The sequence below is a fragment of the Opisthocomus hoazin genome, chromosome 15 (genome assembly GCF_030867145.1).
Source record: "Opisthocomus hoazin isolate bOpiHoa1 chromosome 15, bOpiHoa1.hap1, whole genome shotgun sequence".
Taxonomy (NCBI): Eukaryota; Metazoa; Chordata; class Aves; order Opisthocomiformes; family Opisthocomidae; genus Opisthocomus; species Opisthocomus hoazin.
Window position 1 is genome coordinate 8,381,513 of NC_134428.1, and position 25,580 is coordinate 8,407,092.

Here is a 25,580-nt window from a genome sequence, read left to right on the forward strand (position 1 = left end):
TCAGCTGAGCCAGGGAGAGCCGCTCCTCTGCGACAACAGTCAGACGCCGCCAGCATATCAGTGTTCGAGAGGTGTTTGGACAACCCGTAACAACATGCTTTACCTTCTGGTCAGCCTGGAGTTGATTGGCCAGCTGGGCTAGATGATCATTGTTGGTCCCTTCCAGCCGAAATAGTCTGTTCTGTTCAGTTTTAACTAATCCTGTGCTGCCTGCAGAGGTAAGAGCAGTTATGCTTGGGCTTTTGCCCAGTAAGATGGGATATTTTCACACAGCACCAGAGGTACTCCAGCAAGACTTTTAAGGGTTGGCCAAGCCTCAGTTAAACGATCTTTCTCATAAAATTAAGACTAATATAAAGTTTGCTTGACTATTGTTTCATTTTGTGTTGAGGCTGTGTCAGCAGTTCTGGCGAGCCAGGGTCTTGCTGTACAGACTCAGAGAAGATCATGGCCTTCTCTTCTGGGTTGCAACCACAGCACTGCCTTTTGGTTTGTTATTCATTTGTGTGCTGGTGGTGTGCATAGTGGTCACTGAGCACGGTTAGCTGGGGGACTGGCTGACGTCCTGAGTGAAAGCCGCTCTCGTTCTATGTTTGCAGCCTGAAGACAAAAGCAAGGGAGAGAGGGAAGATAGGAGCTCCGAGAAGAGAGCTGGTGTCAGCCAGAGTGTCTTGTTGTGCTCTGTTCTCTAAAGCTGGCTTCTGCACAGCTGTAACATTACAGTTGTTGTGCTCTCTTACAGGCTGCAGACCTTTTCATGACTCTTGTGTTTGAGCTTCGACATCTTTCTCTTGAGGCCTTAAAAGCGCTATGGCAAAGATCTTCATTTAAATGCAGAGACAACTGGTAAGGGCCCTTTAGTAACTACATTAAAGTAAATACATATATATATATAGTAAAGAAATGCATTGTAAATATTTAAAATCATTAATGTTTTAAATCCATGCCCAAATGTTGGATTTAATTTTGGAGCAGTTTAGAGGAAGAATGAGTATTGCAGATCCTGTTTATGTGACAGAAGGATTATATTCTCTCTGTGCTGAATGCAGGTTGTGTACACAATAGACTTTCCTGTCCCATGCCTATGCCCACAGACAGACTTCACATTTCAGGAAGAATGTGCACAGGAGACTTGAGTCATGGCTTAGATGGAAATCAGTGCTTCTGGTTTTAAGTGTCTAATGCCATTTGTTATGAATAAGCTTACCTGGATCTGTACCTTCTGTGCCCTTAGTACTTATGGGGGAGAAGAGACAAACATTAGGCTGGGCATGTGGACGTGCTGAAGCCACGCCTCTCAGCAGCAGCCTGGGGATGGTTTATAGAAACTATCTCAGGATGGTTTATAGAAACTATCTCAGGATGGTTTATAGCCGTCATTGCTGCGGCTTCAAATATGAGGCGCCAACGCCTCTGCAGTCAGGAATAGTTCTGATCCAGTGGTTTGAGACTCTCAGAAATACTAATCCAGTATTATTAAAATCAATACAATTTTTCTTCTCCCTCTGAAATCAATATCTTGAAAAGCGTAAGCGAAGAAACAATTTTTTTACTTGATTTCAGTACAAAATGTCATCAGCCTGTTTGAAATTCATCTAACATCAGGTTTTATGTTTGTAACTCTGTCTGATACTTTGCTTCATGCAAAAGGGGCAGATTTTCTGTTTGCTTAGGTTTATTCTCACCTTTTGACAAGTAGTCAGGTTCTTAAATATTAGAAAGTAATCTAAACTCCTCTGCCTCTTTCTATATTAACTTTAGACTAATTTTACTTGGGACAAGGTCATTAACTAGGAGCTAAAGAGTCCCATGTGGACTGCTCTCACTCTGATGCAAGTGCTTTTACCCAGTTTAGTGTAGCTGCTGCCTAGTTCATGCAAAAGTGTCCATCCACCAGTATAGGATGTAGGTACAGAATATTTACAGAGGGACGCTGAAATGCTGAAACGTGTATTGTCTGTCGTGCTGGTGTTACCTTTCCGCTGAAATAAGGTCTAAGAAAGCATAGGAAGTAAAAGCTAGTCAATTCAGTTTTAGTATTTTCCTTTGTTATTGGTGAAATGAAAGAAAAGAGTCCCCTTAATGAAATATCAGTGCTTTAAGGTACCTCAGTCTTTAGAAGTCAAACTTGGGGTATGTTTTGGCTTCATTTTCAGAGAAAGCAACAGAGTATTTTCTTAAAAGCCTGGTTACACCCAGTTCTTGAAACACCAATACACTGTATCATATCTTGGCTGAGGCATATTGCTGTAAGGTCACTAAACCAAAGGATAATGTTGGTGTCCGTGGAGTCTGGCATTTGCTAAACTGATGGACTTTGATTTACTTCAAAAGAAGCCCAACCTCATTGTGTTTGTTACTTGATTCATGAGTATTCTGGTCGTTTTAGATTTTCTGTACCTTTTTCTTGTGTGACAGGCAGCCGCTAATTGATGCTCTCCCGTCTTGTGCTACAGAGGCATGTGTTGTCTTGATGAAAGAAATTATAGCTTCCGGAGAAGTCGAGGAAGACAAAGTGGAATATTTCTTCTGGTCATTTTCATTCATTCCCAAACCTACCTCGGGCATGATTGAATCTCTTGCTGTGAGCGGATGTTGTTTTTTCTTTTTTAATTTATCATCAATCTGGATGGCTCATAGTTTTTGTATTTTGTGATAGTCTTTTTCACAGATTTATACAAAACTCTTATCTGTCCAGGTGATTTTGATGGTGAAACTACAGGCTACTTTAGTCTCGATTCCAAAAGAGGATGCAGTCACATTTGGTCACTGGAGCTTGATTAGTATTTGTAGTTTAGAGATTTAAAAAAAAAAAAAAAAGTGGCGTGTACTACCCTGTGGACTCCAGAGACTGGTTAGGCTGCTTAGTTGCAAGGTCGGGTCAGTGTGAGGAGAATGGTGGTATTGCAGCTACCCCCTGCTTTGGACAGAGATCTTTATTCTCCAGTTTGGTCTGTTACAAGCTTTATATTTAGCACCTGGAGACATTGTAGCCTTTGTATATGCAGCGCTATTACAGCTTTTGATATTTTTCCTTAACCAAGTTAGTTATATGTGGAGTAATATTGGCTCCATTTTATAGTGTATTTTTCCTTTAAAGATCTGTTGTTCTGCTGGGTTTATACAGAGTGATCTCTCATGCACTTAGAGTCTGAAGTTGGATTTGCTGTGTATTTTTGTGAAGCTGCAGTGTTCCAGGTGATAAAATCATAGAGAGTCTTGTAGCTTAAATGAGCCATTAAGAGTATTTTTTTGATAAAGTAAAATGTTATGCTTGCTTGGCTTGTGTGCTAACGAACCGTTGATCAGCCATGGAGAATCCTGCGGACTATGTCACAACCTGCTGTTCCAAATCATACAGGTTGCAACCACGATTACAAAAAATAGCTCTCAGTGTTAGCAGGCTTTCCACAGCACCTGCATGAAATCAGTCAGCTGGAGTCCATTTGGGCAGCGCAGGCATTGGATGAATTGGTGGGATTTTCAGCAGTAACAGGCTTTCTTAGAGGATACAGAAATTAGAAATTTGCAGGTTTATGGGACAGAAAAACTTATTTTCATTCTAAAAATGGTAAACTACCCGTGACTTACTGAGCTGTCAGTGCTTTCTGCTAAGTATTGGGGTGGGACTTAGAGATAACTGTCTACTGGTGCGGGTTTTACTATTTTGAGAGTCCTGGAAAATAGTTTAGTTCAGTTTTCACACTCCTTCCTAAGCACGCAGGGCATGATTTCTTGTGAAAAGAACTGAGGTCGGTGTCATGTTGACACTAGTTTCACCTGTATATTTATGTGTGAGGGTGGAAGAATTTTCCACTATATATCTGCAGGGTTGTTCTTGTTTGTTTGCTTGCTTAAATCCTTTAAGGGCTGTCTGAAAATATGCATTGCTGAGATTGAGTTTTAGTGTCTAAATATTTTGATACATTTGTCATCTATTGTGTGTTACAGTAGTAATGAGAATGGCTTTTCTGAAACACCCTGTTCTTTTTATGCTTGTTTACAGCCTTTGCTGAAGTCAACAAGAGCAAGCCAGAGCTGCTTCTTAGGAGTAACAGCTCTCTTACATAGGTTTTGTTCGGCTTATGACTCCTGTGGTGATGTACCCGCTGTGCAGACTGTGCTGAGGACTCTGGGAAAATTTTTGGGAAGAAACTGTACCGTGCGAGATTCAGAAGGACTCAGCCAGGTATCAGTCGTATAGAAGCATATGATAGAACACTTCACTTTTGTATTCCCTTTGTGATCTAGAACTTGTTTGATGAAAATGGCATTCAGCGGGTTTCCAGAAAGCCACAAATACGAGCTTTGTAAATGAATATTCTTTGGTAGGATGGGCAGATAAAATTTTGTAATTCCACACGTACAACCTATCAGCATGGGTGTTCTTGAGACCTCCCACCTGGTGTCTCAAACCAACAGTGAAGGGAGTCTTTGACCCACAGTTGTGGAGGTTTTTGAACATTTTAACTGTAGTGGCATCGGTATAGTTGTCTCTAGAGGACTGTCAGTTAAAGGAAAATCAGGCACCATACTGCATTGAAGTCTCTGGGCTCTAAACTTTAGTACAGAGCTTGTCATTAAAAATCCATTGATTGCCAGCAGGAATATGCTTTCTGGGTTCTGAAGTTGCACATGTTTCCTGTATGTTTAGTGAAGAAAACTGGTAACATTATGGCATCTGTTGACAAATTATTGTTTTAAATGGGTTATTGTGTCCAGAACTCTGTGCTGAGTCACTAAATGGTCAAAATGTCTGCAATCAAAAGGGAGGAAATACCAAAGTATTTGAAAAACTTCTACTGTACATCACATCGGTGACTTCTGCTTTTCCATTGCAATGCAGTTTTTAAAAAATGCTTTGTATTCCACCAGGTATAAACCAGATTTTACCTGAAAGTGCTACGTGGCTTCAGAACAGCTGTCCATATTCATATGAATCCTGTCCTCCCACTAAAGCCAGAGTGTAGCTGGTACAATAGGGGCTGCAGTAAACTCCCCAAATGACCAGCGATCGTTTCAAACAGAGAATTTTGCACAGAAAATGTCAATGCAGTAAAATTTTGTGTACAGCTGACAAGATGTAAAGAACTTTTTATTCTACCTTGCTTTGTATTTACAGATGCAAGTGGTGTTAAAAGCCATTGGAAACGCGGGACTGGCAGCAGCTTCCCTCGCTCCCGTTTTGAGCTTGTGTGCTTCCCTGAGAAGTAATCCGATCGAAATTCGTCTAGCTGCTGTCCAGGCCTTCAGGCGCATTCCCTGTTCTGGCGAGGTGAGTGATTTATGGGCAGCAGGTGACAGACGGCTTCCTGGCGCTGTCCCAGAGTTCTGACTTTCTGCAGTAGTTATGAAGTGTGTGAACAAATAAGGAACGAGTGCAAACGTGTCTTCAGCAGAGCTCCTCTGCTGTCGGAGAGCTTGGTAGGACCGCGCTGATGAAAGGACCTATAATGTGCTTTTCTAAAGTTGAGGTAACACGTCCAGGGACTGAGATAATGCTGATGACTTCTTAAAAAGTTACTGCAGTTGGGTGGCTTGTGCCTGTGTGGGTTATGGCTGAAAACCCGCAGTACTGGATTTCTCCTTTAGCCTGTTCCACTGTGTCATTCTCTGAAATGCTAAGTATTAACGTAAGAAGCTTGTTGTAAATGACAGTACCCTATCATAGTTAGAACATTTTGTTAATGGTTTAATAGAAGAAAACAGGGAACTTGTGTATCTCAAATAACTTGATACTAAAAAGAATGACAAAGCCAGGAGTGCTAGCCTGGGCAAAGCTGGCAGTCCTTACCCAGAAGAACAAGAGGTTCCACATGGACTTGAGCTTGAAGAAGCATTTTCTATGGCTTTCTGAAATTTAGTAGCAGCGTGGATTGGCATAACGTGCTTCTTCTGCAGTTCTGAAGTGTGCTGTTGTGTCTTAGACCTGTTGAAAGTATGAAGTCTATATGTTGCCATACGACCATCATTGTTCAGCAGATGCACTGCTAAAGTGACACCCTGTGGGTGAACTCGGGGCGTTAAATGCTAGTAGAAATGTTACTGGTATCAGTCACCAATGTCTTAATTCCTGGCAGTTCACCAAACAACTCATGTTTGTTGATACTGAGGAATTATTGAACAGAATTAATTCGTTACAGTCCTACCCTTTGATGAAGACCAGGAATAATGATCTTAAAAGTCTGTTAACAAAAATGTCGCCATTGTTCTTTGTGTGTTAGCCATGGCACGTGTGTGAAATATAATAGAACTACTCTACTCTGTGGTGAATAAAACCACCATTCACGGTAGTGCTGGCGAGTGAGACTCTGTGTTGCAGACAGTCCTGTATAACTTAGTCGATACAGGATTCAGGTCATAAAGACGGTTTGTTCTGGACATCTGTGGATACGGTACTGTAGAGACTATGTGCACGCATTTGTATGCGTGCTGCATGAGGTGACTTGGTCAGGTGTAAAGCAATGGCTATCTCTTTCAGAAAGAACCCCCCCCCTCTACCTGAAAGTGCATAGATGAGGTGTTTTAGGGGAGTAAATATCATCATCGTCTTTTTGGTGATCTTTCGCTTATCTTTTTTTCTCTTAGAATGCTATATTAGTTCAGCTGTATCAAACAACCAGCGAAGATGTGGAAATAAGGATTGCTGCTTATTATATAGCAATGAAGTGTCCGCATGAAGAGTTATTTAAACAAGTACAAAATACTTTGCTGAAAGAAACATCCAGTCAAGGTTAGCCAAGCCACTGTTGAATTGTTACATGTTCCTAATACTTCAGTGTAACATTTACTTTACAGGTGTAATGGTACCAATTTACATCAATTTTTATTTAATCTTAATACTTTGTAGGTTGTTTTTAAAAGACCGTTTGTATGATGGCCACATTTTGTACTGGAATTGTCATGGTGTTATTTTAGCAATAGTCAGTAAGGAGTGACTCTTCGTAGAATGATTTCCTTCTACTGGCAACATTTCATTAGCTGATTGCTCTTGAGAAAGAGATGCATGGAGCATCTTTGATGTTTAGTACATTAGAAGTACAAATGGATAACTGCAAATTACATTTTTTTAAAATTGAGAAGGAAGCAAGTGGCAGACAAAAATATTCCAAGCTGCAGGTATAAAGTAAACTTTTTCTTACTTACCTTTTAATGGTCCTAAATCCACATTTACTATTTGTTTACTTCATGTAATACAAATATTCATTACAAGGACTCACTACTGTGGTCTCTCTTTGGTACTGTCCTCTTTGGCAATTATTTGACATCAGTTTTGGTATGGTTTTAATATCATTCACAATATGTTAAAGATAGCATTAGACAGAAACTAAGCAGATCTGAAGACTGTAAAGGAAGCTCTGTTGGTTTTGTTTGGATGATTTAAGATACCTAGGAACTTTAAGGCTCACTGCAGCTAGCATCAAGGCTGAGTGGGAGCTGCTTCTTCCCTGTGCCAGAAGTGGTTCTTCGGGGCGACTGAAAGGCCACGAAGGGTCACAGTATGAGAGCTGTGGATCTGATGGCAAAGAAATGGCATCAGGAAACTGTTGGTACACAGAGAAAAAGCAAAACGTAGGAACTGGGACATGTTGTGTTAGGAATGTTGTGAAAAGGACTTTGCGAGGGCTGTTAATCATATGTCCAAATATGTGATAGCTGGTCAATGGTGTAGCAGTCATCTGGGGAAGCGGTTAGCATAAGCAGAACGTCTTAATCATCGATAGTTTGTTCTGATTTGTGCTTCCTGCTTCTGTGGTTCCATGGTCAATTATTGTCTGACCTGAACCAGATTACTGACATTAGAGACCGAATTGAGAACTGATACCGAGTAGAAAATCTTCTATACTATGTTTAAAAACTGTTGTGTTATCTAAATAGCATATCTGAAAGAGAAGCTGTTTGGGCCATTATGAAATAAAACTGTAGGCTCTATAGAAAGTACAGAATCCTATCAGCTCTTCATTACCAAAGCACACCGATGTTTAAGCTGATCCCATATTTTGGCTGAAAGAAGGTTTGTTGTGAATGGTTTCACCACATTCAGCAAAGACTACCTCTAGACTAATCCTTTGCTTTTAAATCTGTCAGGAAGGAGCGAACATGAAAGCGGTATCTGTAAGGTTGTTTGCAGGCAGATGAAAGCAGGCTCTGTCTGCACTCTGATGTGTCTGGATCCTAGCCAGCTCTGAACTTGAAGCGTGTATCCATTTTACCAGGATGTTGTGTCCAGACCAGTATATCCTGCAGCCATTAGGAGTTCAGGCTAAGCATGGTGTTCACCTGGGGATGTGGTGTGTGCTTTGGAGGGGACTTGTTCCTCTCTGTTTAGAGTTCAGACATAGAGAAATTGCATCAGCCTGCAGAATACTGTCAAGGTGGTACCCTCAGTGACTCTCCTCACTGTGGCTCCATGCAGAAAACAGAAATTGTCTGGTACACAAAGGAGCTCCTCAAGTCCATCCAAAATGTATGTTTTAAGCAATTTGATGCAGTACTCATGAATTTTGTTGATTTCCTGCCTTTGTCTTTGGTTGATGTAACACCTAAATAATTCATATACAGAGTTTTGAGTTACAAGTGCTTCTGAAGGCATAGAGCACATATTACTTTTTAGTTGCCACGTTCAGAAAAAGCAATATGAAAAACAAAGTTGTGTTGTGAAAAATGCAGTTATATCAGTATTCAGTGTTTGTGTGTTGAGTTAGCACAACCCCCCCCCCCGCCGCATTCCTGTGAACTTAGCATAGAAGATCCATTGCAAACAGTAAAGAAGTAGGTTAACCTTACCTCCTTGCCTGCCTGTTAGCTGAGAGGCATAAATGAAACTGCAGAGTGAATGTTCCCTCATAGGCCATGCTGGAAAGAATAAGACAGTATTTAAAGAAGTTGACCATGGTAAAGATGGGTGCATCAGACTGATTTGAATGGTGCTGAAAATGAATGAATTCTGTTGCAGTCAGGGGAATGGCTTAGGATTAATTCTGGTATAGATAAATAAAAAAGTTCCTGTATCGGTTTTTAAAATTGTTTTTAATTTTTCTCTAATCTCCAAATGCTTTTCTTTGTTTAATTTAAGTGGGCTCCTTTGTTTGGAGTCATCTCTCTCAGCTTCTGGAGACGGATGATCCATTAAAGGAGCACCTTCGAGATTCTATCCCTGATGAAATCCTTAGCAGAGATTTTGACCAGGAGACGTGGAAATACTCCTCATATTCCGATGTCACGTTCCACTCGGGTATGTGGAGTTTTAGAACTTAATCCTTTGTAGCATATGGGTTATTAAAATCCCACATGGCTTTTCTGGTCCTTTACATGTTGCTCCAGACAATTTTAATTTTTATGACTCAGTAGTACCCAGATATGCAAATATAGGCTTGATTCTGCTCTGACCTTAATGGTAGTACATCAAATGTAATTCCAGCAAACCAGATACCATGCAGCTTTGCCTTTCGTGAGAGAGGAGTTTAAGAACGAATGAACTACTTAGATTATTTTTGCGAACACCAACTTTTGATTCCTTCCTTAGTGAGCTTCCTTTGCAGCAACAGGGGATTGGGATGTGGTTTTTTCTTTTGATTCATGTGATTTCCTTGCTATAAGAAAAGATTCAGAGTAATTCCTTCCTGGTTTACTATCTGTTCATCATTTGTTTTTAGCAAAAATGCTAGATAATATTTTTCATAGCAACATTTTGATTTTCTGTCCATCTCTTCCAGTGCAATTGTGTACAATACGTATAGTAAATGCTCTTCTTTTATTGTTAGTCATACCATAGGCGTTCAGTAATGTCCTAAAGTCTTTGCTGTATTGAAATGTTAAGTAATTTCTCCTGTTGACTTAATGTTTTAGTCACCATCTTCTTAAAGAGAAGAGATGCAGTTTGCCAAAGAATGATGATACTTTATATGAGAATAGCTGATCTCCAAATGACAGACGTCTGATATTTTCTGTTGCAGCTGGTGCAGGTGCAAATATGGAAGCATCAGTGATCTTTTCTCCTGCATCTTTTCTACCACGATCAGTCATGGCAAATTTGACTGTTCACGTTATGGGGCAGGCTATAAATCTGCTGGAGGCAAGTTTGTAGATTTTTTTTTTAATCCCCCTGCGCACGGGACACTTGGTGTATTGAAGTGAAAAGAAATATTTGCTATTTTCCCATCCCAGTTCCTTTAGGAAGGTATACCTTTCACTGCTACAGCAAAGTTGCCTCAGGCTGATGACTCCTTTATGTAATGGACTTAGTCATGATAAAAGCACTTTCACTCTGATAGTGCCATACACTAGCCAAATGAGTTAATATTCAGCTCTTGATGTTGACTCAAAAGGTGAAAGTCAGTGCTTTTGGAGAGGCTGCTCTAGCTCCTGTTTAGGATAATAAGATTCCTTCGGTTGACTTACAGTGGGAGATGGATTGGCTTGGATACACCGTTCCTACAACACAAGGGATAGATTCGTATATACCTAACTGAAGTCACTATTTTAGTCCCACTGAGCTTGCAAGGGAACAAAATATTTTTTCAGTGTCATATGCCCTGGATTTATATGTGTTAGTAATACTACTGCACTCACACTTCCAAACAGAATCTTGTTTCAGGAGCACTAAAAGGGTGCATTATTGTTTTCCAACTGAAATACTGTTTGTAACATGCTAAAATAGCAGTAGCTCCAGCTGTCCCTTCATGTTGTAAATGAACCAGTAGGGGAATGAAGGAGGCTGTACTGAGCTTCATATAATCAACAAACCAAAGAGTTTTTACTGGAAAGATTTAATACTGAGATATCCACTACTGAATGCTACATGAGGTAGGATACTGAACTTTGTAGACCACTGTGATCTTGTATGGAAACTCTTTGTACAAAAACCTAAAGGTTGCATCTGGATGTATTTTTTTAATTTCTGCCTGTAGAACTGGATGTGGCTCATGCATCTCATGGTCAGGCTTTTCGGTCCTGTATGCTTTCCCCTAGGTTGGTGTACGATTAGAGAATGCTGAAGCTCTCATGCAGAAGATTTTTAGGCAGAAGTCTGCTACTTTCAGTGACCATTTTTTTGCAAACGCTGATGAAAGAGACCACAAGTCAGAGAACCCCCTGGAAAGAGCAGGAAGAGTCAAGCAGAGGAAGCTGACTCCAAAGCGATACAGCCCTGCTGATCATCTTGTGACCAAGTCTGGCAAGCCGAAGCTGAGAAACGCTAACCAGAGTTGTCCTGGTAGAAAGTACAGTAAGATGAATGAGTTAGTCAGAAAGGTAACTGACTCTGTAGATCTGGGAAAAATTGATGACATTCCCCAGTTAACTTAGGGTCCCATCTAGCACTGGACAACAGCACTGTATTACTGTGACTCCTTTGCATAAAGCACATGTAAGTTTTTCCACTCACTTGTAGAGAACTTAATGCTGCATAAAACATAAAGCAACAAAGAGACAGATCTTCAGTTTTTCACATTGTTTTATTGTCTCAAAACTATGATTCTCAGTCAGAGGAGTATGTTGCCTGTGTTTTGGGCTTCCTCTTGTTGTTTTGAGCTCTGATCCGCTTTATTTTGGTGTCCTTTTGTCTCTTGACCTCTGCGGCACTGTGAACAGCTGCTTGATGTGAAGTTCCTGAGTCATGCTGTTTGCAATCTGACTTCCCAGTTTGATGTCAGCTGTTACAGTGACCCTTTGTGAATTTACCCATATTTGGAGAGCACGATGTTCTACGTATGTAACAGGAAAGCTTTGAGAATTGACTTCAAGTGTTGATGTATTATCTGGAAAACTTGGGGGCCGTGATTCATTTAGTTTGTCTTAGACCGTCTCTCTTCTTGGGACTCATCTTCTTAGACTTTCTTCTTACAGTGTAAGCTCATGTTCGTGTTGTGTTGCTGTTGTATTGATGCATAAGGAGGGAAAATGTAGAATTTTTACTTCTTAGCAGTTTATTTAGCAATCATGGCACCCATAATGTTGTATTAACTGAGATTTTATTTTTCAAAGCTTCATCTTTTTGTGGGTATGTATTGCAATACTTCTCCTTTTGCCCAGTCACCTTAGGACTAGACATTACCTGTGTTCGTAGTGAAAGTCAGCTTGTGTGATATGGAGCTGAAGTTTAGCTGGAAAGAACAGTTACTAATCCAGGGTCACAAGTGGTCTTGAAATATTTATAAAAGGGAACATAATGTCTGTTTGCTAATAGCATAGCCTGCACCGAGGAATTGTTGATTACAAGTTTGAAGGGAAATTAATATAAACATAATTCTTTTCCTGATTTATTTCTGTATCACATGACAGTTCACTGACAGAACGATGGGAAAGAAGGCACTGAAATGTGAGCTAAGCATGAAAATATTTGGAAATGAACTTACCTTCTTGGATTGTGAAGATTTAAGAAAACAGATGAAACATTATTCTTTAAATCTGGCTGAGTTGACTGTCAAACTTCTGAAGGTAAAAGGAACCTTTTTGCTGTTTCAAAGTAAATGCCTTGAGAAACTACTTTCTGACAGATATGTAAAATATACAAAACAGTACTTAATGTTTCTCTAAATTGAACTCTAGAATAGACACCAGTATATATTGGTTTTAAACAGCATTCAATACATTAGGCAAGGACTTGTTCTGTTGTCGGATAGTTCTTACCTCTTGCTTTGTTCATTCAAATCTTTCCATGCTTAAACAGGATGTAATTCTTTCTTTTAACTGCGGTAGGACCAGTGTCTAACTCATGCCCTGGCCAGATGCAGGCTTTGGGCTGCTTTCTACCTTACTTCCCAAATCAGCTCAGTTAAAAACACTTTCACAGCTGCCATGATTTAGCCTGGCTGGATGCCACATGCCCACCAAAGCTGCTCTATCACTCCCCCTCCTCAGCTGGATAGTTGAGAAAAAATACGAGGAAAGGCTAGTGGGTCGAGACAAGGGCAGGGAGAGATCACTCTCCAGTTACTGTCACGGGCAAAACAGACTTGACCTGGGGAAATTTGCTTAATTTATTACCAATCAAATCAGAGTAGGCTAATGAGAAATAAAACCAAATATGAAAACCATCCTCCCCACCCCTCCCTTCTTCCCAGGCTTGACTTCACTCCCGAATTCTCTGCCTGCTCCCCCCGAGTGGCACAGGGGGATGGGGAATGGGGCCTGCGGTCAGGTCATCACACCTTGGCTCTGCCGCTCCTTCCTCCTCACGCTCTACCCCTGCCCCAGTGTGGGTCCCTTCCATGGGGTGCAGCCCCTCAGGAACAGGCTGCTCCAGCGTGGGTCTCCCACAGGGCCACAAGCCCTGCCAGCAAACCTGCTCTGGCTCCTCTCTCCATGGGACCACAGCTCCTGCCAGAAGCCTGCTCTGGCGCAGGCTCTCCCCGGGGTCACAGCCTCCTCCAGGCATCCCCCTGCTCCAGCGTGGGGTCCTCCCTGGGCTGCGGGTAGGGATCTGCTCCCCCGTGGGCCTCCATGGCTGCAGGGACAGCCTGTCCCACCATGGTCTGCTCCATGGCTGCAGGGGACCCTCTGCTCCAGCACCTGGAGCACCTCCTGCCCTCCTTCTGCACCGACCCTGGGCTCTACAGAGCTCCTCCTCTCACATATTCTTACTCTTCTCTCCGGCTGCAGTTGCCTAGTGTTTCCCCCCTTGTTTAAACACGTGATCTCAGAGGCGCAGCCACCGTGGCTGATCAGCTCGGCCTTGGCCAGCAGCGGGTCCGTCTTGGAGAGCCGGTGGCACTGGCTCTGTCGGACATGGGGGAAACTTCTAGCAGCTTCTCGCAGAAGCCACCCCTGCAGCCCCCTGCTACCAAAGCCTTGCCGCGCAAAGCCAATACAAGAGCAGACAATAGTTTTATCTGGAAAAATTCTTGAATGCTGACTTTATTCTGCAATATAAGATTCCGGTTTTTGTTTGTTTGGGTTTTTTCACCTTAGGGGCGAGAAGTCCAGTTTAATAAAAGGCTGAGTTTGGCCACTGAAGAGTTGCGGTTTCCATCAATTTCAGGCTTTCCTATTCAGCTGTCAGTCAATGCCTCAGCAGCAATCAACATAAAAATCAAAGGGAATGCAGATTTCAAACAACAGTCAAATTTCTTTCTAAATGGATATATCAAGCCAAGGTAATAACTGCTGCAAATGTGCTATGTTACCACATCAAATGCTGTGTATTTATTGAAGAGGATGGGCAGTCTATTGTTTAAATTAAGTGGTTTAAAATGAAAGTGTTTTTTATAGAAAAATAAGTATCTGAATCTTTCAACAGTGCGTTTGTCCAGCTTTCTGTCCAAATGGGAACTGTGGGGACTCTGGGACAAGCTGGCCTAAGCTGGTTAACAGGCATGAGGACATCTACTAGTCTTGATGGGGGAATCCAGGTAAAAAAGGGGCAAGAGCTCAAAGTTTTCTTGAACACTCCAGAAGAATCTATGGAGATAATTAATATGAGGTAAGAATAAGCAAGGACATCTTCCTAAAATAGTAACCGTGATAACTTTCTTGAATCAGAACTTAAGTGGCAGGCTCATTAATAAAGCTGAAATATATTTTGTCAGAGACTCATAGTCCAAATCTGCCATTTGGAAGGAAAGGAAGAGGAAATTAAAATGGGAATGAATTTTTCATACACCCCTGTTTTTTCCTACTGAATGTCAGTGCTGTTTCTGGAACTTCAGTGTCCAAAGAATCTAGTTCGGGGTATTGAAGTGGTGGAGGAAGAGCTTAGCATTAATTCTACAGATGGTATTTAGCAAAACACTGGAGTAATTTGGAATATATTACTAGCAAGGTGTGCTCGTAGCCTTCTGGTGAGTTTTTACTTAGGTTCTTTAATGTTAGGTAAAGGTTACATTGTAAAAATACCACCTCAACAACTGTCAGATGTTAAGCAAATGAATTACTTGTGTTAATGTAAGCTAGGCTGGTTAGCTCTTTTTATTTTCTGCTGGCTTTCTCTTTTCTTTGGACTTTCAGATTTGATAGGAGTCCAGGTAGAAGGCATTGAGGTCATCGGTGTGATGGCATATTGTAAATGACTCTAGACTTTGCATTTAAACCATCCATTCCCTTAGAACTCTGGGAAATTTACTGATGTCATTCTGGTTTTCACAGCTGGGATGCGTGACAGACCAGAGTGAAAGTCAAAATAATTACAAACCTGTACTGTGCATTATTTGAACAAAAGACTGACTGTAGAGTCTGTTAGATACTGCATTAACTCTCTTGCTTCAGTCAAGTGCAGAGACCATGATTCTTGTACAAGCAGTTTAGTGAAGTTCTGAATTTCTGGGAGAACTTCAAGTGTGGAACAAAACTGATGTCCATACATAGCCTAAGGGAAAAAAAAATGTCCAGAGACCAGGAAGTGGGTGGAGTTGCAAGAAGGTGACCTCAGAACAGAGAAATCCAATACTGACTGTGAAGAACTGCAGAGGAATCTCAAGATAGCGACAGATTAAACGTGGAAACTGTGGATAAAAATTACTGCTAATTAGTAGAAATGTAGATGGACTTTGGCAGAACTTAATCTTTCTTGGTTTTCCCATCTGGGAGAAGATGGCATATAACTGAGAAGTTTGTTTAAATATTACTGTAACTTTAACACAAGTGTTTTTAAATGGCTATTCGAAATTCTTCATTGTAGCTCTAAACTCTACTTCACAATGGTGGGTGAGACAGAAGATGTAGATGTTTTCCAAGACCACGCAGAAACCAGATCTTGCACTAGGAAGGAAGGTGAGTCTAGCCATCATGTTTGCCTTGGAAAGCTTGATCATTCTGAAATATCTGCAACAGATCATTTTATTCTGCAGAATTTCTTTTTTACATACTAATTCTAAAAGGTCTTCAGTGCAGTGTTCATTTGCATGTTTTCTTTGTTTGTGGTTGTAACTGCATGTTCCAGTGTTCTCTTCCACCAGTGTCTGAGGTGACTGGCTGGGAGCTGTGTTCTGAAATGTCGTATCCTGACCCAGTCAGTGGTCTGCTTTTGCCCCTTACTGGGCCTTGGAGAGTGGCTGTCACATTAACGAAGCAAGACAGAGGCCTGCAGCAGTACATTGTGGAGGCTGCGTATGACTATATTCCTCAGGTACCTTTATGGCATGCTTTACTTTGGCTTTGGTTTTAGTGAAAGAATGGTATATCTCAGTATTGTGTATATTCAACTTAACAGGGTTCCATAGTCTACATTATTACTGTTTCTATTCCCATTACAGTGGGAAAATACACTGAAAACAAATTATTGATGCTGGTAATAGGTACATGCTGTTTCCATACACAAAACAGCACACACGGATGTGAAGTGATTTGATTAGATAAAACTGATAGAAGCGGAAGTAGAGACCAGGATTTTTGACTTGCTGCCCAGTGCTAAACACCCTGGCCTTGCTGCAATGACTTGCTTCTCTTTGTGACAAAAAACCTCAAAACGCAAGTAGTTAATTTGTGTTCAACACCTTGTTTAAGAGCAGGAGTTAGGCTCCTGTGAATCCACTCCAGAAGGCTGTCAGTTGTTTTAATAAGTTAGTCTGGGCAAGCCTGAGGAAGGAATGGTTTTCAGCTTCTGCAAGGGACATGAAGAATTCATGGCTTTTTCTAAAGTGATAGTGCAGGTCTTTAACATGCACAGGGGCCGGAGTCTTGTCTGCTGTCACAGCCCAGTATGCTGCTGGGCTTGAGCTAATTCTTTTCCCTGGGAGACAATTTGGGCTTTGGCGGTATTCAGACACTTCTCAGTATCTCTAAGACAGTGAGATAAGAGCCAGAAGCAGAGGAACTTCCCCTTCGTGATTTTGCTTTTCTGATTTCCTCCACTAAGAGCAGGAAGGGGAACAGGCAGTCACCTCTGCCTGAGAGTCTGAGGTCTGCAGGCGGGGCAGGGCCAGACCTGACAGCTGAGACACCCACCTTCTGCAGGGCCATGGTGCCGGGTGCTGTATCCCACCGCTGATGCCAGAGTAAGCGCTTCAGGCAGCCCTGCCGAATCCTAGTCACTTAGGCCTGAGCTATGGAGCTTGAATTTATAACTGGAAGTGTGGGCTGATTTTCCATAAATTTTGGCAGGACTCAGCATAATTTCAAGAGAAGGTCAGTATGCTGTGAAATTCAAGGTGTTCAGACAGCGTTTCCCAAGACAAGCACTGGACAGGGAATGGGAAATACAGCCTGTGAGAAATGGACATTTCTTGCTGAAAGTCTTGAAAAGCAGATAGGTGAAAAATGACTGTAGCAGTGAAGGTGGCTATGGTCGTGTGGTGTGACTCGGTGTGATCAATTGCTTTGTAAGTGCCGTGCCAATTGCAAATGTGGTTATCCCTTCTGTCTTTCAGGAGAATTCATGGATCCCAAACGAAGCTGTGCTCCACTTCTTCATTGGGACTCCAAAGTCAGACTTGAAAAGGGATGTCAGTGTTGACCTAAATTTTAGCGTCCCACAAAAGAAGTTCAGAATCCAATTTATACAACCAAAGAAAAAAATAGAAATTGATGGTAGGTTTTTCAGCTAAGAACCATCAGTTAATGTCAGTCAGGAGAACGTCCTCAGCATTAACAGAGAAATAACAATAGATTTCAGTCAATGTAATGCTAGAACTGCATTATTGTGTGATCGCCATTCAGTTTGCTGCTTTGGGTAACACCCGTTCCCAGTAGTTTTTGCGTCTTGGTTACGACTGTTTTGCACAGTCAGAGGTTCAGTGCCTGGTTCACGAACTCGCGCTGAAGAGGAAAGCTGTACCAGTGTATATGAAAGTTAAGGCTAAGGATCGCAGTGGATTGTTCTGTAACCTTTTACGTATGCTGAACTGGCCTTACTGTTCCTGAAGTTCGATTTGCTGTATTCTGTTAGTTAGGATACAAAATTACTTGTTGCCAAAGCAATTAAGTACTGACGATGATGTTGCTGTGCATTATAATAAAAAAGTAACATTTCAATTACAGTGTAACATAGAAAACAACATCAATAGACACACTGATGCAATGTAAACTGATAAGTATATGATAATATTATAGACAACATATTTCAGCTTCTTTGCCATGCTGGTCAGGTGATATTTTGGGTTTTTTTGATGTATTCGACCATGTCACATATTTAGAATTTGTCCCCCAAGATTTTAAAAATTTATTTATTTGTTTGTTCCTGGTTATTTTCAAATGGATTGCCTGGAAGATTTACCTGCACTGTGCAAAGCTTTGGGTGCGCAGTATTCTGAGCTCGTGATATGTCTCCACAACACAACACAGCGTACAAGTTCTACCTCAGGCCTAAAGGAAGTGTATACATCGCTTCCAGAACTAAGCTGGTTTGTTGGAGACAGCTTCGTTGCCTCTTCTCATCGGACTGTCCTTTCAAAATGAGATGCCTATTCTGAGGACACTTCAGTGCCTTTGCAAGCTCTGCTCCTAACTTCCTTCCTTCCTTTGCTTTGATATTTGTCATGTATTTACTCTGTAGCATATTGTGCACAACAATGGTAACTGTCATTTTGGGTACAGTTTTTCGAAGCATCACTGAACAGTAGATGTCCAGAAAAAGTAAACGGTTTTATTTTTCTCCAAGGGAGAATTGAGTTTCCTAAAAATTCACGAATTGGACACCTGGAGCTGATAGTAGATGACCGAGATGTATATTACATTAAGGTACGTTTTTAGGTCACGAGCTCTCATATGAGGATGAATACTTAAATAAAAGCACAGGAAAGAAAGGCAATGAGAAACACACATACTGAAAAACAGTTTTGTGAGCAATCCATCAGAGAAATTACCAGTTCTCTTTATTATATATTTTTGAGATAGTCTCAGTGTGAAATTGCTGAGTTTTAAAAGCTTTTGCAAGTAATGGAAAACAATTTTTTCACATTCAGATGTACTCAAAACCTTTGGGCTGCTTCCAGGGTGAAGTCAGTAGAGAAGATCGCACTGACTCGTGTGGGCTGTAGCTCGTTATGTGCGTGTGTCATCACACAGTTTTTCAGACCTGTGTTCTGACCATGCATAAAGACTCCGAGTAAGCCCAGGCTAATTTCTTCACTTCTGTGGACTCTATAGATGTAAGAATCTCCAAGATTCTGTTCTTTGTGTCACAGCACTTGTGTTTTTTTTTCAAGCACTAGGGAATACACAAAAGAATGCCAATGTTTGAACTTGGATGAAAAAGCAAACAAAAGTGCAGCTGGGAGTTTGTCGCTGAAACTCTGCTTCATTTTTGTTCCTATTCCAGGACTCTAACAATTTTTTCATTATGCAATTGATACCCATAGCAGGATGCCATGGGTTATATGGGTTGCTAAAGCCAGCTGGTTTCAAACACACTCCATTTTCCTACAGTGAGCATGTTATTTAACAGATTATTTTTTTTCTAGAGTAACATTTCAACAAAGACTGCGTGTTTCTCACAAACACTAATTGGTGTTGCATATTGCTCAGTTTGCATCTAGTCCAACCTAAGTCTAGTTACCTGCTGTGAGACTGCCAATATTTTCAGTAACACCAGATTATTTTTTGGCCCAGTACTGTAACATATTTAGTGATTTCAGTCACTACTGAAGGCAGGAGGAGGTGAGGGAAATAGCATCTCACACCACTGTGATTTTTGTACAACTGGAAAAACAGATCCATCCTTGCTGCCCATTATTTACTAACAGCAAGTTTTATGGTTTGGGGAGATGGAGGGGGGAGTTGCTGGGTGTGTAGAAAAAAACCTCTTTTCTTCCTCCTCTCACCTCATTTCTGAAACAGGCAAGTCTATACTGTTGCTTTCTCAAAACTTATTCAGTTTGTACTGTTGAGTGGCTTGGGTTTTGTTTTTGTTTTTTATTTGTTCGTTTATTCTAGGGAATGACAGATTTGCAGATGCTGAGTGGAGAGCAGAGATACATGACCCAACTGGAGGTAAAGCTGATAAAGCAGAGCAGTCCTATCATTCTGTCAGGAAACATCACTAAACAACTTGGCAAGAAGATAGCTGTTTCAGTATCCCTGAATAATTTATTGAAGGATGCGGCCTTTCTTTCAGGTTAGAGGACAGTAAGTATTTGCCATATAAATGTAAGTTCTGGAGCTCTTGTATATTAGGGTTGCCTTGTTTTGGACATGTATTTCTAAAGTTCCTTTCAAATCAGTAAGACTCTTTTTAAAAATTATTATCCTTGATAAATTAGTACTAATATGAATTTCAGAACAGTAGGAATTATAAAATAAATTGGGGTTTAAGTCTGTTTTTAATTACTGTTGAAGAGGGTGGAGGGAAGAAGATGTAAGAAATCACTTAACAAAAAAACACCAAAGCAATAACAACTCTTATTTTCTGGTTTTCACTTTTGTTAGTACGAAACAGTGCAGAGACACATACCTGTAGCTAAACGTCTCTTAAGACCTGTTGTTCTAAAAATCTTGAAATCTTTTTTTTTCCCTCACAAATACACTAAGAGGAAAATATAAGAGAAGGTAGCAGAAAGAGGGCTTTACTATTTGTATAACATCAATTCATTGAAAGGTAAATTAATACAGTGGAATAAACCAGTGATTTAACTCTAAGGCTCTCATTTTTTCCATACTATTTCTTACTATGATCTCCACGTGGCAAAGACATTGAAATGTCATAGGATTATGCAGTATTTTCAAATAAAACTAACTTTTAAGGAAAGCAGAATGCCAGTTTGCATTGTGGAGATCATATTTTGGTGCAATCTTTGTCCTTAGCTTTCACATGGATTGCCAGTGACTGCATCTAAAAACGGTTCTGGTCTGATTTCAGACTCTTGTCCTCGGAGAGCTAGGCTGCATCAGTTCTTCTGTTGCAAAGCCACAACCGTAACGGCTCTGACTTCATGTAGAAGGAAATGAAGAAATAAACCTCTGACTTAATGTAGAAGTAAATTTCCATGTGTTCACGTGTTAGCTCTTAGTTAGTTAAAAGATCAGTCTGTTGGAATTGATTTCCTTTTCGAAGCAGCTTTGGCTGTGTTTGTTTCTCTAAACTTGAAGCAGTATCGGAGAAGCAAGGTCTACAGGCTGTATATGTAGTTGCAGAAGGAGACTGAACATCCAGCTCTGTCGTTTTGATTACTATACAGGGAGTAGTACATCGTGGGGTTCCTCAGTGAGACGGAATGAGACTGAAGGCATTGGTGCTTTTCCCACTGTAGTATTCCTGCTGCTAGCTAAAGTGACTTTGTGTTCTACCGCTGCATAATCACTTCTGCTCTTTTTGTAGCATTTCTGGAGAGAAATGTTGATGATAAGCTGAGACAATACTCATTGGAAGGGGAGACTTACCTCCCAGGTGTTCTTGGAGTTCACGTCATCGGTCTTCTCCAACAATGTGAGGGCTTGTGGTCTCATGGTTTGAGGATACAATATGGACTCCTAGGTACAGTGAAAAAGAGGCAAAGTAAAAGCATTCCGTTTGTCTCCTTTTTCTGCAAGTTATTTGCCTGTACGTTTAGGACACTCTCTTAACAAGAAAGATGTCAGTTGGTTTTTAAACTGTGATCTGAGACCTAGGGCAAGTTTCTCTTTTCACTTGGATAAGCTTTACTCTTTGAGTCTGCGTATAAAAAACAATTCATTTTTTAATGTGCTCTTCACAAGCACGTCGAACGTTTGAGTAAAAATCGCTTTTTCAGTGGGAGTTGCTCCTAATTAATTTATGTTCTCAGGTGTTTATACAGAATGAATGATTGCATACCTATGTTTGAAAATATGAGAGACTGTTTCCCAGAAACAGTTGGCTGGGTTCTCCTAGCTGCAAGGTGTGAACTGTGCGTTAGTGTTATTGGACAAAGCAGGTGGATATCAGTATGATTACATCAAGGTATTAAATACTTGTAGTAGCTAGTCATGGTAAGCTTTGCAGTGTGATTGTATATGCAAAGTATGTTGCACTGTCAGAGAGAGCATGTAGTAATATGAGTAGTAAAGTTTTCTTAAACCTGCACAGGTATAACCCTGTAATTTTGCTAACAATGACATGCTGATCGGAGTATTTTATATACATAAACAGAAACATGCCTGAACACTCACAACAGCACTAGATGATGCTTTTGAAAAATATAAACCTTGAAGCCAGCACTGGGTTTATATGATTATCATTTTGAAAGTTTACTTCTGATTTATTTGTATAGGTAACTTTGTGATTTCACTTGAACAGGAGAGGCAAAAAATCTTCATCGTGAATGCAGTATGCGGCAAAAGGTGAAAGCGGAGACAGGTGCCCGTGGCGTGTACAAACTTGAGATCGCGCATGAATTTCACTGTACGCAGACTCCAACCTATAATCACAAGGTAGAGACACTGACCGAAGCACTTGCGTACCTGTGTGCTGAGTAGCCTTCTGTCACTCGCGTGTTGAGGCTTTAAACAGAGCAATGCCCAGGATGTCAGTTCTGGATCAGTCTTTTTCTGCTCATCTTGTTCCTCTTTGCTTTCTGTGTAGACAAAGAGATCTAGTCCAGGTGCTAATTTGTGCAGTCTGTTACAGCTGTAAGTGATGGAACTCTCCAATGATGCCATTTTTCATCTATTAATTCACAGAACCTCTGCAGAAAGTTTGTTGAGGAAAATTTTTTTATATATAAAACAATAGTATTAATAAGTTTGTGATTTATCATGTTCTATCCTTCTGTAACTAATAAAGTCAGGAACTGTCTTTGCTTGTTCATCAGAAGTTTTATGTCTGGAAAATAAGGCATTTTACAGTGTTTCGTGTTAATTTTCTGGTTCAGATTTCTATGCTTTCTTAGGAATTCCAGTGTGTGTGACCCTTTCATGCAGAAAATCAGATCTACTTAATATTTATTCCTTTACAGATGACATAAAGACAAAGGTTAATTTAAATGCAAATCACCATTAAAGCTGCGTATTTGCTGCAGGACAGAGAGCTGGCTGAAAAATAAGTTTCGGAATTAATGGGACATTGTGTATCCTTTCAGATTTGTGTTCGGTCCAAGTTAGAGTGAAGCCAAGAAGCGTTAGGATTCCCCATGAAGCAAAATCTTGCCAGGCTTTGCAGCTGCACAGTGCATCCGTGTGGGGCAGTCCATCAGGAGTACCGGAGTCCAGTTACCCCAGCTCTTGAGAAAAGCAATTTCACTGGCAGCACACAGACTGAAAGTTTTGGGCTTTGTACAATGAATTTATATCTTCTGTTGGAACGTGATTTTTCTTTGGAAAATCTGCAACCTTTTCTGCTTTAGTCTTGCTTGCTACTTGGGAATGTTTCTACAGGCAGTTAACAACAGTGAGAAAAAGAGAAAGCATGTTTTACAGGAAAAAGGTGGTTTTCTGTTCTGTAGGTTCACCTGAAACATGAAGCGAGTGCCTCCTGGCTCTCCTCCCAGGTGGAAGTGAGCTATGGGAAACACTGGGATGAAATACACAACAAGAAGAAACTGCTGATCAGCCAAGCAGTGAAGAACAGTTCCAGTTCGTCTCTAGTCAACTATTTCATGGAGGTAATCGTGATTGTTGAGGAGTAAGACCTTCACTTCAAATACTTAACAGACAAACTAAGAAAAAATTTGGGGTGGATTTATTTATTAAGACTTTTTTTTCCTGTGTTGTGCATTAATGATATGTCACATATACAAGGCTAAGAAGTCTGAGTTAGGTAAGGTCTTAACCCAGGCACGTAGAGATCACTGACATTTAAAATGAACAAGAGAAGGCCAGTAGAAGGATTTTTCAAGTACTAAAAATGTTTGGGTGTAATGCGGTCTGAGTTTTTTGCAGAGTTTGCACCTATAAAATGATCACAGCGATTTCTGAAGGTTCCTTTGCGCATACAATGTGGAAGTAGGGTGTGGGTTATATTAACTGAGGGTATTACAGCATTTAGGTGAAAGTTGGTATGGAGTGCAATAGCTGAACTGACATCAGACCTGTTCTTTTGGTTTTTGTTATCAATTAATTTCTACCCTGGATCAGTAAAATGTTATCCAATGTAGTAAAGTGTGGTTAAAAGCCTTAGAGGGGGTTTATGCCTTCTTTTGAAGCAGAGTTATGGGCTACAAAAAGAAAGAAAATAATTATTTAAATTGGCATACCCTGTTAACCTTTTGGTTTATTTCGAGAAAGTTCTTACAGAAGCTACAGAAACCATTCCTGTAAATTTTTGTGTTATTTCTTAGAAGTTGCAGTTCTTCTGTGCTCTTCTCTAAGAATAGGTAATAGTTTTCTGAAGTGGGTTGTTGTTATTTTTTTTCCATCGGGAGTACCTGTAAGGATAGAATTTATCTGGGATCCCAGTGTAGACTGACCTAGAATTATGGTCTCTTTTTTTTTTTTTTTTCCCCCCCAAAACCAAGTAAATGGTCTAAAAATTAGTGGAAATTTTCCTTTTTGAATCTCCCATAGATGTAAAAAATGCATATTAAATAAATCCCAATCTGCAATTGGTCAGCATGCATGAAGACCGATAAAGTGAAAGGCAAACGTGCAGAGCAGACACTAGCTGTGACCTTCCTGCTGCTATGTGTGTGTGTGTGTTAGCTTAGAGAACCATGCAGATGGGATCCTGTTTTTATATAAATTTGCTTTACTTGTTTTCCAGTTTACCATTCAAGTCCTGGAAAAACAGGTGAATTACAGAACGCAGCTGCAGCACGCGCACAGCTCTCAGGTTTATTTGCAGAGCAGCACCAACGTTGAGGTGCAGTATAATGACCACGTGCCGTTTGTGGCTGGGCTGCAGTGGAAAGGTGCGTCCAGGAATGGCCTGAAGAAGTGGGAAGGTGAGGTATTTCATCAGTCACAAACCATTTCCAGTCTGTGATTAGGAAAGCAGGCACTGAAAATTGCTGCCGGGATTTTGTGAGGTAGTTTTCTGTGGGTGTGACGGAATCATAGAAGTACTGGTTGGAAGAGGCAGACCCTGGAAGTTACATAGACCAGCCTCCTGCTCGAATCAGGACTGTTCCCAGTGGCAGGTCATATCTGCTGTGGCTTTGTCTAGCTGAGTTTTCGAAACCTCCAGCTTTCCGCAGCCTAGCTGGCTAGCCTCTTCCAGCAGTTCCTTAGCCTCTCCAAGTGCAATTTGTGGCCACTGTCCCCTGTGTTGTCTGCTCCTTTTGAAGGGTTTGTGTTCCTCATCTTTGCCATTTACTTACAAGTTAACTGTAGGCAGCTGTTAGATTCCCCTGTTCCTTTGCCACAGTAGACTCCCTGGCTCCCTCTCTTTGTGGCACAGGTCTTGTTGTCTAGGCCCTTTGTCATGGTAGCAACCCTCTCCGGTCGGCTTTCTGGTGTCTCACCATCCACCTTGGTCTAGGTGCTCCAAAACCAGATCCAGTGTTGCAGATGTAACCTCTCCTGTGCTGTGCAGAGGGGGTGGCTTGTCTGATGGCCATGTTCCTAATGTAGACCGGTAATGTCCTGTTAGCTTTTGTCTGAGATAGCTGACCAAGAAGTGAACCATGTTTTAAAAAAATTCTTTAGAGAGTTGTTTTAAGAACATTAGAAAATGGGACACTGAGCAGAATTCTAATGGTGTACTTCAAGCTATAAATTAAACACCCATGTATATGTACGGATGTTTTTTAAGAAATCCCATTTATCTTAGACCTCTTGCTTCATGATGTACGGCAGGGAGTAGGCCTTTATAATAATAA

The 25,580-nt window shown here is 40.9% G+C and overlaps 1 protein-coding gene across 1 annotated transcript in view; it reads left to right on the plus strand.

The window, feature by feature from the left end:
* Window positions 1–25,580, plus strand: part of LOC142363277 (uncharacterized) — a 100,195-nt gene that overhangs the window by 24,878 nt on the left and 49,737 nt on the right. Inside the window, exons 9-28 of the mRNA XM_075436723.1 lie at window positions 743–846; window positions 2,419–2,584; window positions 4,007–4,189; window positions 5,123–5,275; window positions 6,589–6,733; window positions 9,077–9,235; window positions 9,957–10,075; window positions 10,972–11,253; window positions 12,283–12,438; window positions 13,912–14,096; window positions 14,240–14,422; window positions 15,617–15,708; window positions 15,894–16,063; window positions 17,304–17,463; window positions 18,533–18,612; window positions 19,807–19,987; window positions 21,188–21,343; window positions 22,124–22,257; window positions 23,268–23,426; window positions 24,524–24,704. Coding sequence (XP_075292838.1) covers window positions 743–846; window positions 2,419–2,584; window positions 4,007–4,189; window positions 5,123–5,275; window positions 6,589–6,733; window positions 9,077–9,235; window positions 9,957–10,075; window positions 10,972–11,253; window positions 12,283–12,438; window positions 13,912–14,096; window positions 14,240–14,422; window positions 15,617–15,708; window positions 15,894–16,063; window positions 17,304–17,463; window positions 18,533–18,612; window positions 19,807–19,987; window positions 21,188–21,343; window positions 22,124–22,257; window positions 23,268–23,426; window positions 24,524–24,704 — 3,148 coding nt within the window. The remainder of the gene's footprint in view (window positions 1–742; window positions 847–2,418; window positions 2,585–4,006; window positions 4,190–5,122; window positions 5,276–6,588; window positions 6,734–9,076; window positions 9,236–9,956; window positions 10,076–10,971; window positions 11,254–12,282; window positions 12,439–13,911; window positions 14,097–14,239; window positions 14,423–15,616; window positions 15,709–15,893; window positions 16,064–17,303; window positions 17,464–18,532; window positions 18,613–19,806; window positions 19,988–21,187; window positions 21,344–22,123; window positions 22,258–23,267; window positions 23,427–24,523; window positions 24,705–25,580) is intronic.